This window comes from Microtus pennsylvanicus, chromosome 9 (assembly GCF_037038515.1).
Source record: "Microtus pennsylvanicus isolate mMicPen1 chromosome 9, mMicPen1.hap1, whole genome shotgun sequence".
NCBI lineage: Eukaryota > Metazoa > Chordata > Mammalia > Rodentia > Cricetidae > Microtus > Microtus pennsylvanicus.
Genome location: NC_134587.1, coordinates 75,375,751 through 75,388,750, shown reverse-complemented (window position 1 = coordinate 75,388,750; position 13,000 = coordinate 75,375,751). Strand labels below are relative to the sequence as shown.

Here is a 13,000-nt window from a genome sequence, read left to right as displayed (position 1 = left end):
GTTCTGTATTCAATAGAAATAAGAGCTCTTAGGAGGCAGAGGCAGGAGAATTATTGCATTTGAGACTACCCTGACCCACCTAGTGAACTTCAAGCCAGACTGGGCTACATAGCAAAATCCTATCTCACACCCCCTCAACCATTAAATAAGCAAGTGGTGATACATCCATATAACAAAGAATACTCTTTGGCAATAAAGTACTGATTCACCCAATAAAATGGATAAACATAAAAACATTAAGTAAAAGAAGCCACATATAAAAGATCACTGTCTATGTAAGTCTATGTATAGCAATCGTCCAGAAAAGACAAATATGTAGACAGCAGGTATATTATTGGTTATCTAGGCCTGGGGTCAGAAGTCACTGTAAATGAGCAGCTGCCAGTCCTTTGAGGGATGACGGAAATGGTCTAAAACAGGAGTGATAGTTGTTCCATATTTACTAAAAATATTTACACTATATCACTACAATTGTGGGTTATATAAGGCAAACCTCAATAAAGGAAGTTTTTGTTCTGTTTTTGCTTTACCCCTTCTCCCTGTACATAACTGTACGCATTCTTCCTCTTTAGTTTTATGTGCACGGATGTTTTGCTTGCACGTATCTGTGTACTACTTGCATGCAGTGCCCCCGGAGGCCAGAAAAGGCTGTTAGATCCCCTGGAACCAGAGTTATAGGCAGTTGTGAGCTGCTATGTGGGTTCTGGGAATCAAACCCAGGTCCACCTGAAGAGCAGCCAGTACTCCTAACCAATGAGCCACCTCTCCAGCCCTGATACTTTTATTTTTAAAAAGTTAATATCCTAATTTTTAAAACATGAGACTAATATAAACATAGTAAGGACTTAAATTTCATCCTTTATATTTAATGATGAATCTAAAACTCATTAAGAGTATTAAACTTACTGGGTTATGTAATAGCACAAGTCTTAAATCTCAGCACTCAGGAGGCAGAGGCAGGCATTTCTGTGGGATTATCTACATAGAAGTTCCAGAGCAGCCAGAGCTCCACAGACACCCTGTTCTCAAAAATAAACTGAACCTGAGAAATGCAAATCAAAACAACTCTGAGATTCCATCCTACACCTGTAAGAATAACCAAGATCAAAAACACTGATAACAATTTATACTGGAGAGCTGGAGGGAGTGCAAATTGGTACAGCCCCTGTAGATATCAGTATGGCGATTTCTCAGGAAATTAGGAAACAGCCTTCCTCAAGACCCAGCAATACCACTTTTGGGTATATACCCAAAGGATGCTCAATCATACCACAAGAACATGTGCTCAATTATGTTCATAGCTGCTTTGTTTGTCATAGCCAGAATCTGGAAACAACCTAAATGCCCCCAACCGAAGAATGGATAAGGAAAATGTGGTACATTTACATAATGGAGTACTACACAGCAGAAAAAAAACCCGACATCTTGAAATTTGCTGGCAAAATCTAGAAATCATATTGAGTGTGGTAATCCAGACCCAGAAAGACAAATATCATGTACTCACTCATAAGTGGCTTTCAGACATAAAGCAAAGAAAACCAGCCTACAATTCACAATCCCAGAGAACTTAGACAACAGCAAGGACCCTAAGATATCTGGATCTAATCTACATGGGAAGTAGAAAAAGACAAGATCTCCTGAGTAAATTGGGAGCATGGGGACCATGGGAGAGGGCTGAAGGGAAGGGGAGGGGAGAAGAAGGGAGGGGAGCAGAGAAAAATGCATAGCTCAATGAAGTCAACTAAAAAAAAAAAAAGGATTAAAAAATAAACAGACAAATGAACTTAACTTGCTACTACTAGTTATCTGAAAAATGAAACCAACAATCCTAAGACAATTCTACTCACCTGCATTTTGTTTAGAGCCTGATGTCCCTCCATGTTCAACTTTTGCTTTCTTCTTCTTGGATGAGGCAGAGGGCAACTCAGAAGGCACAGAACGTTTTTCTACCACAGGGGTGGAAAGAGCTCTTTTTTTGAAGAGCTCTCGGTCTCTCAACAGGCTTGGATCCATAATGCTATAAAAACAAACACATCTTTAATATAAATTCCGAAGACTCAAACCTGCATGCCAAGTCTACAGACCTTGGCAAGTTAGTCCCTACAAAATGATCTTTTATTCAATTTGCTAACATTTATATTTACTCGCTTTTTTAAAAAAAAATGATGCACTAGGCAGTAGTGAGGTCAGTAAAACATGACTATTCTCCAAAGCCCTGCAGTTATGCTGCCCAAGATAGCAGTTAACTATGACCTACAGGTGACATGTGCTAGTTAGACCTCACTTAAGTATATCAAGACGGCAGGGCTGGGGATGTAGCTGTTGGTTCAGTGCTAACCTAGCACACACATAAGGTCCTGAGTTAAATCCTTTTTTTTGTTGTTTGTTTGGTTTTTTGTTTTTGTTTTTGATTTTCGAGACAGGGTTTCTCTGTAGTTTTTGGAGCCTGTCCTGGAACTAGTTCTTATAGACCAGGTTGGCCTGGAACTCACAGAGATCCGCCTGCCTCTGCCTCCCGAGTACTGGAACTAAAGGCGTGCGACACCATCGCCAGCTTTAACAATGGATGTAGTGATGCAGGTCAGTAAACCCCAACACTCTTGAGGTGGACAGGAAGTTCAAGGTCATTCTCAGCTGGATAGCCCAAGGCCAGCATGGGCTAACACCAGGCCTTGTCTCCAAAACAGGCTCACACGCACACAAACCTTACGACCTGACACCTAAAGAACCCCGTAAGTGCAAAGGAGATGCCCTGTATTAATTGCATGTGTGAGTAGTATTTAGATTTTTAATAATATATTTCACTAATTATTTAAAAATGTATTGTTGTGTGTGCATGCCAGCTCATGTTCATAAATGTAAGAATGAGTACACAGCCTTCATTATGTGTGTGGAAGCCGAGGACAAGAAAACTCTGAGGAATCTGCTCTTGCTTTCCACCTTCTTTCTTGTTCCTGCCACTCTGTATACAGCAACTGCCTGGGAGCTTCAGAGCAATCCTCCTGTCTCCATCTCTCGTCTTGATGTTGGAGTTAATAGGATTATAGATGATAGCCACCCAGCCACAACATCCAGCTCTTTGCAGGTTCTAGGGAGTAAACTTAAGCCCCAAGACTTGCACTGCACACATTTTTACCTGCTGAGCCATCCCCTCAGTCCAAATTTTACTTTTTAAAGCGATATAGCAGCCATACCTCAAGTGCTACTCAGTCCAATTTCACCAATTTTTACTTTTTAAAAATATATAGAGTGTCACTGGTCTGAGGAGCAGTGGCATGACCCCGGCTGGAGTAGAGGTGCACAAGTCCTTCCCAGACTAGAGAACCCAGCTGCCAACTGGGTCTCCCCATTCCGGCCATCAGTGACATTTAGAAGTCTCCAGAGATTATCAGTGGGTGGATGACTTTCATCCTGTTGCTATACTTTGAGAGATTCATGAGATTTGCCTACAAGGTACAACCTGGAACCTGGCTTCTGATTTTATGTCATGTAACAAATGTTTTAAGTTGATCAGTTTATCAACTAAAGAGGAACAGAGAGTACCCTCTCTAGCAAAGCAAGAGCCAGATCTGGAAGGGACAGTGTCCCAGCCACTTCTGCCAAGCCACAGATCAGCAGATAGTTTTGCTGAAAAACACAAAATGCTCTGTTTAATAACCTTGCCAACTTTGTAAAAAGCCAAGAAATCCCACACCAACTCTCTGCAACCTTATCAGCACTAGCAGCTGTCTTTAGAGCAGTCCAAAATATGCAACTAATAATCTTAACTGATATTTTTATATGCAGTCATCTGTAGAAATATGTATATTATCTATTGGGACTTGTACAATAAAAATCAAAGGGAACAAAATTTTGTAAATTAAGTACTAAACTTTCTTTCTTGACTTTTTCCTTAATGACTGCAGTATATCCCTCAGTTAGCCACACGCCTACACATGACCTCCAGTGATGAAAATTACCAGTGTTCGCCACAGTGCATAAACTCAGATTTGTAATTTAATGGCAATAATTTGCACGCACACACAAACATATATTTATATAAACACACATCTGTGTCTTTGTCTCTGTTTCTCTGTCTCCATCTCTTGGTGCATCTCCGTCACTGTCTCTGGCTGGGGATACAGTATAGTTGACAGAATACTTGCCTTGCTTGCATGGTGAACTGGGTTAAAATCCCAGCACCACAAACACACAAATTTTAATTACAAATATGGCTCACACTTGGAGCTTACATTATTATTTCTGCTATGGACCAGTGCTCTAGAAACAAAAATCTGGACAGAACTAGGAAGCAAATTTAGGGAGGGAGGGCAGGAGGGAATCAGAGCTGCTATAAATAAAATGTTGTAGTTTAAAAACCAGTGTACTCTTATTAACTAAGAAAGCTGGGTTAAAGTATTTAAAACATCTACAGCAGCTAGGCACAGTAGTGCATGCCTTTAATCTCAGCACTCTGGAGGCAGAAGCAGGCAGAGTTCTAGCTAGTCTACATAGAGAATTCTAGGAAACTAGGACCAAGTTAGATACGGCGGGGGGTGGGGAGTACACAGGGAATCCTTGGAAGAAATCTGGAAGAAAAATCCTGATTTGGAAGGACATAGACCTAAATGATCATTTTGTTTTCCTCCTTCCCAGTTATAAAATTCTGCAATTTTACGCAATCTCAACACAACCAGAAGAATCACCAACGATCTTTTTTTTTTGGGGGGGGGGGTTCGAGACAGGGTTTCTCTGTGGCTTTGGAGCCTGTCCTAAAACTACCTCTGTAGACCAGGCTGGCCTCGAACTCACAGAGATCCACCTGACTCTGCCTCCCAAGTGCTGGGATTAAAGGCGTGCGCTACCAAGCCATCTGGTTTAATCACCAAGAATCTTAGAAAAATTCTTTTCTCAGCTCTTCCTAGCACCCTGCAGAGGGTCTCAGAAAAGCTCATACCTGCCCCTGTAACTGAATTTCACACTACTGAACTAGTGTTCAGAAAGGAAGAGAAAGACAACTATACAGAGGACCCCTGGCTTTCAGTGGGGTTATACCGGATATTTTTTAAGTTGAGAATGCATTTAATTCATCCTTTCTACTGAACATAAATGCCTAGCAACCCAGTACACAATGCAGTACCAATGGTGCCCTTGTGATATCATTAGGGATTGGGAGCTAGGCATCATACAACATAGTGCTAAGCCTGGGAACACATCATAACCCCAAATTCAGTTTTTACTGAATAACTATTGCTTCCACATCTTCAGGGAAGCTGAAGAATCCTAACTGGTTCCATATGCTGCACAGAGTACAAAACCAGGAAGATGTGCCACAGGCCTTTAATCTCAGCAAACTGAGAGGCAGAGGCAGGTGACCTCTGAGTTTAGGGCAGCACCTAATCTACAGAGTCCCAGGACAACCAGAGCTACACACAGCAGAAGCCCCGTTTCAAAAAAAAAAAAAAAACCGAAACAAACAGTAAGATGGAGACTGAAGAAACAGCTTAACAGTAGCTTGTGATGGGCATTCATGAAGCCTCAGATTTAATCTTAATGAAAGAGAGAAAGAAGGGAGGGAGGGAAGGAGGGAGGGAGGGAGGGAGGGAGGGAGGGAGGGAGGGAGGGAGGGAGGGAAAAGAATAAAGAAAGGAAGGAAGGAAAAACACTTATAAGAAACATATGAGTTGACGATTTCCTGGTCTAAGTAAAACAGCTGCTTCTCTCAGGTTCAATTCCTAAATCTGGGCAGTTTCTTGCGGGGAGGGAGGCTGCCAATGTTGTACACGTTGGGCTCAACTGCACAAGTGAGAAAGTAGTTAGGAAAGTTTTTTTCCCCCAAGAGTAATTGTTATTCTGGTTGTGTTTGGTAAGAAATAACTATAAATATGCAAGTGAGGAAGGTAGGAGTCTTGGGAGGAGGAAAAGTGTGAAAACGAGAATAAGAAAAACTTCCCAAGTGAGACGACAGGAAACAGGCAGAGTGCAACTCCTAAAACAGGGCACATTTCTATTTTACTTAGTAAGGGCAGGTGATTTTTAATAAAGACTTTAAGACAGCTAGAAGCTGTACAATTTACAAAAACTTAACAGTACACAAAGCCCACAGCTCTAAAGACTGGGCATTAGTGCTATCCCTAACTTTAACAAATAAAACCTGAACTGGAGAAGCACAACTAAGATCACAGCTGGAAGAGATCAAGAGTTCGAAACCACCCGGAAAGGATTCTTAAGACAAAAGCGACCTACGTGGTACCAACAAAGGCACCCAGAACGAGCAGCTAACTCTTTCGTGTTCCAGCTAACTTTCCCTCCTTTTGCAGCATCTGCGAGCTAACCCGTGTGGCAGAGAAACTAAATTTCACGTCCACTTTTCATTATTTTGGGCAATCAAAAGCACCAAACAGGATACCCAACTGAGAGTTGGGACGTTTCACAGGGCACAGATACTGAGAAGGTAAAACTGAACATCTTCAGGCTCCACTGCCCAGTTCTTTCCACCTCAGAACCTGCCATCTTTCAGCGTATCTTTGCCTTCTCCGCTGGCCCGCGCCTCCCGGGTGTCCCTGGCACCAGCGCGCACCAAGAAACGGACCTAAGCGTTCCGATCTGGAAAATGCTTCCCGACTCCGCAGAAAACACACAACTCAAGTTCAGCAGCATTAGAAAAGGCAGGGCAGACGCCAGTCGGGAGGGGACGCCGTGGTTCCCCCACTTCTACTCTACACACGCCGCGCTCGCCTGCTAACGTAAACTTAGGGGATCCAGGGGCCGCACAACCCGCTCGCCCACCGAGAATCTTCCCGCTTTCCAACCCAAAAGTTTGCCTTCTGGACCTCCGGCCTAAAAAGACAAAGCTGGCTGGAAGCGAGCCCCTTTCGGGGTGCTCGGCTTGGCGAACCGCTCGGCGGCGGTGTGGCGTCCACGCGCGTCCTTCGGAAGCCGCGTCTCCCGGGGTACTCGCCGCTTCGCCCGCCGCCGCGGCTCCTACCTCAGCGCCCGCAGCCCGCGCCGCCTCCCGGCCTCCGCCGCACGCACACCCGCCCGGCAGCCCGGCCGCCCACCGCGGCTCCGCTTCCCGCCCCTCGTCCGCGGCCCCCGCCGCCGCCGCGCGCACGCCCAGCGCCGACCTACCGAGGGGCGTCCAGCCACTGGCCGCCGAGCCCGCTCCGCCCTCCACTTCCTGGTCGGGCGGCTGGACGCTCGCTCCCGGCAACCACCGCGTCGCCGCTCCGAAAACGCACGTGCGTCACTGCGTGCCCCGCCCCGTGGCCCGATGAAAGGCGGAGCCTGCTGTGGCATGCCGAGTCTCCATGACGACCGGAGGCCGCTTGGAGGCTGCTGGCAACTTTACTCCAAGATCCACTGCTCTCAGAGCACGAAGACTTTCTTGGCAGGAAGTCAGAGTTTAGGAACAAATCCTGCAACGGGCTCTGGAGTCTCATTCAGCTGGCCACATTATCAACATTTTGTGATATTTTGGGGGGGAGGGGGTTGTTTTGGTGTTTTTTTTTTTTTCCGAGACAGGGTTTCTCTGTAGCTTTGGAGCCTATCCTGGAACTCCCCTTGTAGACCAGGCTGGCCTCGAACTCACAGAGATCCGCCTGCCTCTGCCTCCCGAGTGCTGGGATTAAAGGTGTGCGCCACCACCGCCCAGCTGTTTTGGTTTTTTTGAGATAAGGACTTACTCTGTTGCCTTGGTTGGTCTGGAACTTGAGTTGTAGACTATTTTGGCCTCAAAGTTACAGAGTTCCTCCTGCCTCAGCCTCCCGAGTGCTGAGTCTAAGTGTTACAGACGTGTGCTCCACGCCAGGCTTTTTGACTTTACCTTAAATGCCACTCACCAGCACCTAAATTTTAGAATCTCTTACTCCACTAATTCTTTAACAAGTGAAAAACAGAAACAAACAAAACAGCCTAGCCAAAGCAAACTCAGACATAGAACTCGGCTTCTGCGCTTCGAACACGGGCTCTTTCCATACCTGTGAATTGTCTTAGAAAAAAATTTTTGAATTCAGAGACAATATGAGATGGGGGTGGGGGCAGGGAAGAACAAAATCTTTGGCCCATCCTGTACCTAGAACCATCCTTTCCCGTTCATACAGCCTTAAGTTTCCCTCGGCCTCAGTTCTCTCCACCAAGAGAGGATACTACTGACGGAGGAGCCAGCTTTTTTATAGCTATGTCTTTGTCAGGTCCAAAGGAAACTCCAATTCCCCAAACTCTAAAAGATCATTCAAAGATCCAGAAATGAACTCAGTCTGGACTATAGGAAGATTTCTGGGGATCAAACAAAAGCCAGCATTCCTCAGGAACTTGTCTAGCAAAACTTCATCCCCTTTGCCTCCAGCAAAAGTGACCTATGGCTCTCTAATTAGCACACCTTAGCAGGCAGCCATCAGCACAACAAGGTCCACATTATCCTCCAGGCTCCCTCGGTCCCTACTCACAAGCACTTTTATACATTTCAAAGCCCCCACACCAGTCATCTGGCCCTCCCTGTCCACCAGTTACTCTTATTAGGGGTGGGGAGATTTGAGACAGGACTTCTCTGTGTAACATTGGCCATCTGGGAACTAATTCTATAGACCAAGCTGGCCTCAAACTCACGGGGATCCTCCTGCCTCTGCTTTCCGAATGCTGGGATTAAAAGCTTGTGCCACCCCTGCCTGTCTAATCCCCTTTCTTATAACCCGGTTGTTCTCACTGGCCTGGTTCCTGCTCCTATCTTCTCACTGTGTTCTCTCTGTTCTTTATCTCCAGTTATCTTCCGCCTTCTCACAGACAGGCCTGGCCGTGTCCAGTCTGCCAGCATGCTCAATCTACTTTCTCCCTCTGCTCTGGGCTCTTCCAGATGCCTCTGGGTGTTCTCTCTCTCCTATCTACAATAAAAACCTTCCCCTTGACTATATCGTGGGGCAGTCATGTCGGCAGTTTCTTTCCTGCACCCCCCCCCACATAATCTGGTGCCAAACACAAATACAGTATTAGGGTTTCCGTTGCTGTGGTGAAAAACCATGACCTTGGGAAGGAAAGGATGAAATAGCTTACACTTGCAGGTAACAGTCCATCGCTGAGAAAAGCCAGGACAGGAACCTGAAGACAGGAGCTGAAGCAGTGAAGAGCTACTTCCTAGCGTGCCCCTCGTGACTTGATCAGCATGCTTTCTTATAGAACCCAGCACCACGTGCCCAGCTCCAGGTGCCTACAGTTCTTACAAAACCCCGTTCCACCTGCCTACAGTTCCATCTTATGGAAGCATTTTCTTAATTGAAGTTCCCTCCTCTCAGATGTCTTTAGCTTGTGCCAAGTTGACGTAAAATTATCCAGCACAACCTCAGGCTGCCCACCTATGTTACAGACCATGGGGTTCAGGTTACAAAGGATCGCAGCATAAAACAGACCAGAAACATTAGGGACGAGGAACAAACTTGCGGCTGGGTATGAGGTAGCCGAGCAGACCCAATAAGAGACAGAGAGAAGCTCTGAAAGACAAGGTCAGTATCATCAGGCTGGCTGGCTAGCTTCCACCCCTCCTGGGGATTGCATGCTAGGTGCCATTGTTCTTTTATATATCTCTGCTTTTCATGAAGCTTTTTGTGACAGGCCAAATTGTTAATAAAAATGACATTTAAGAGGCTTTCAGCCTACATGTTGGAAGAAACACCAGATGATCTGGTGCTACCGTGGACAAGTGAAGAGTGGGCCGAACAGCTGCGGACAGCCAGGTCTCAGCTGTGAGCACAAGAAGCTTAGTATAAACAGCAGCACAGGCAACACCTGCAAGGTCCTAGAAATACAACGCAGCCAAGGGACCAATAGCTCGCAAACAATCAAGGTTAATAACTAACAAAGCTGGAGCCAGAGATGGGCAGAGAGGGCTTCCTCCACCCCAACTGAGCTGGATCATATGAACAGTCCATGATCATCTCCCTGCTAGGGCTAGAGCGTATGGCCCTCCAACGAGTGAGCCTGTGATAGCCCAGAGATCTCAATAGCAACTACCTCAGCATTTCTCCAGTGTCTGCCTTGGCCCTCTATAAAAGCCCTTTGGCAAGGAGATTAAAGACTTTTGTCTCTTTGAGGAGCCCCTCCCACTCTCTGGAGTGTCTCACTTTTCCTTACTATCTTTTGATAAGGCTTTGCTTCTGATTTCCTTGCGGCCATGAGTACCTGTATTTTTAATCATCACTGGGGTGAGACACCTAATCCGGGGGCCACTGTCTCAGGACTATCTTTGGTGATCCGGAGTATCTGGGTCCCTTGGTCTTTGGGTCAAATACATCTGTTCTGAGAAGGGTCTCGTGACATTTTTAAAATAAATCTCAGCAGCCCTAGTACTGCCACGATGAGTTATTCAAGGTAGACAATGATTAAGATTAAATAAGATAATGCCTGAAATTGTATTCAAAGACGTAGAAATAATATGAAAAATTATTATGGTGTGACCTTCTAGTTCACCCTGATACAGCTGTGATCGTCCGCTATACCCTCAGGGGGTATAACTTCATTACAATAATCATTGATAGCAAGCAGAACTTTTATTTATTTTCTTTAATATTTATTTATTATGTATACAATAGTCTGTCTGTGTATATGCCTGCAGGCCAGAAGAGGGCACCAGACCTCATTACAGATGGTTGTGAGCCACCATGTGGTTGCTGGGAATTGAACTCAGGACCTTTGGAAGAGCAGGCAATGCTCTTAACCGCTGGGCCCAAGAACTTTTAGAATGAATCTCTCTCTCTCTCTCTCTCTCACTGTGTATTGTGTGTGAGAGAGAACTTACTGTATGACTTGCAGACTGTAGTCCAACACTGGCTAGTTGTAAATGGAAAGTCCAACAATCTAGTAGAGGCTCCGTCTCACGAAGCTGGGCATCTCAGATGGTCTTCTGTGCATGTGGGAATCGTGAAGAAGTAGGCTTCAATGCAGTGAAGGAAGAGATGATATGCTGACAAGGCGAGGACAAGCAGGTGCACAGGCCCTTCCTTCTATTGTCCTTCTATAAGCTTCCAGCCGGAGGTGTGACCCAGATTAAAGGTGTGTCTTCCTGCCTCAAGATCTGAATCACAGGTGTGCCCTCCAGATCTGGATTATAGTTAATTCCAGATGTCATCAGGGTGACAACCAAGAGTAGCCACCTAGATATCTTCTGGCCACTCTAGAGATTCGGCACTACTCCAAACTAAAGCAGCTAGACTGCAGCCCTTCTTATGTCAGTTAACCTCTCTGCCTCACCGGCTCTCAAGAAACCTGAAAGAAACTTCAGATCAGGCTTAACATCCTTCAGGACCAGCCGTGGTTTTTGGCTGCTGTGGTGTTGGGGGATATTTGCACACTGTGTGAAGATTGATTGGTATAATAAAAAGCTGGATGGCCAATAGCTAGGCAGGAGAGGATAGGCAGGATTTCCAGGGAGAGAAAGGAAGAGAAGAAATCTAGGCACACAGGAGAAGCCAGGGAGACATTTCCTATTTCTCTGTTTCTGGTGTGAGCTGTTAGGAACATAATGAACTTGACATACCTGTGTAACTCGAAAACCACTCTGTGTGAATTGGTCTAAAGCCATGCATGTAAGATAAGGAGTCAGCCACAGGGCAACTCTGAGCCAAGCCTCAGGCAGGCTCTGAAATGTCAGTAAATCAGCACTAAGCTCCGTGCACAGATAGCACAAAGCTGATGTTCACTGGAATAATACAAAAACTGGAACTTGGAGGTGCCCCCCCCACCCGGGATCTCACACACAGCATCTCCAGTCTCCGCATTGACTCCCACCCCCAGCGGGTACTCTGAGACCAGCTACTGTTGGACAGCATCCTGCACTGTTTCTGAGTTCACACGTGCTCACCTGTGAGCACTAGCCACTGAACGATGCTCTCAAGAACCTTCTGGAACTTCCAACAATGCCATCCTCTCAGCCTGCCCATGGCTGAGGACCTCACGGCATATGTGGGTCAAGTTCGCTCCCGAAGCTCCCTCACTATAGAGGATTCCTGTAGCATTTCCTGTTTCCCGTTTGGTAAGATGTTGGTTCACACCAGACTACTGTAATCTTTATAATAGCATGATATTGTAAGGACAGTTTGTGTGACTAAACTGAGCATATTTGGAAGGCAAATCTCATGTGTTCATCCTAATTGCCTAGTGCCTCACAGCCCACTGGCTCTGCTTGTCACGTAAGCCAATTTAATAATTCTCCTTTTAGACTATCTACTGCTTTGGGAACTGGAGAGATTGCTCAGCGGTTAAGCATGGGCTGGCTGGGTGGTGGTGGCACACACCTTTAATCCCAGCACTCGGAAGGCAGAGGTAGGTGGATCTCCAAAGCTACACGGAGAAAACCTGTCTCAGAAAAACAAAAAGAAAAGAGTGCTGGCTTCTCTTCCAGAGGACTCAGGTTAAATTCCGAGTACCTACATGGTGGTTTACAACCATCTAGAACTTCTGTCTCAGAGTAATGACATCCTTTTCTGGCCTCCATGGACCAGGCATGAGGTACTTGGATATATATGCAGGCGAAACACCTATATGCATAAAAATAAATAAACCTAGCCGGGCGATGGTGGCGCACGCCTTTAATCCCAGCACTCGGGAGGCAGAGGCAGGCGGATCTCTGTGAGTTCGAGACCAGCCTGGTCTACAGAGCTAGTTCCAGGACAGGCTCCAAAGCCACAGAGAAACCCTGTCTCGAAAACCCAAAATAAATAAATAAATAAATAAATAAGCAAACAAACCTTTTAAAGAAAGAATATATACTAATTCTGTTGGCTCTGTTACTCTGAGAACCCTAACACACTGCTTTAATCATATTTGCATGTTAAACTGCATGCTGAGAAATCAAAGTGACTTCAGTAATCAAAGAGCCTTCGTTAAAGTCCTTATCTCACGACCCCTTATTCTCATTTCCAATGGTCTGCCACTAGATGGTGCTAGTTCACTAAAAGAATTAGTTTACCAAATGTTAAAAACCCAAATTAAGTATAATGTCAAGCAATTGCCATAGATGAATGAATGAATAATT

General features: G+C 45.5%; 1 protein-coding gene across 2 annotated transcripts in view; it reads right to left on the bottom strand.

Moving 5' to 3' along the window:
- The window catches only part of Gtf2e2 (general transcription factor IIE subunit 2), a 45,366-nt gene extending 38,168 nt beyond the window's left edge, over positions 1-7,198 (bottom strand). Inside the window, exons 1-2 of one of the 2 annotated variants that reach the window (XM_075986505.1) lie at positions 7,111-7,198; positions 1,848-2,017 (exon numbers count right to left, since the gene is read on the bottom strand). In XM_075986505.1, coding sequence (XP_075842620.1) covers positions 1,848-2,013 — 166 coding nt within the window. In that variant the 5' untranslated portion in view covers positions 2,014-2,017; positions 7,111-7,198. Of the gene's footprint in view, positions 1-1,847; positions 2,018-6,967; positions 7,085-7,110 lie in introns of those variants that run through there. The other variant, XM_075986506.1, reaches the window with a different exon arrangement.
- Positions 7,199-13,000: the final 5,802 nt, after the last annotated feature.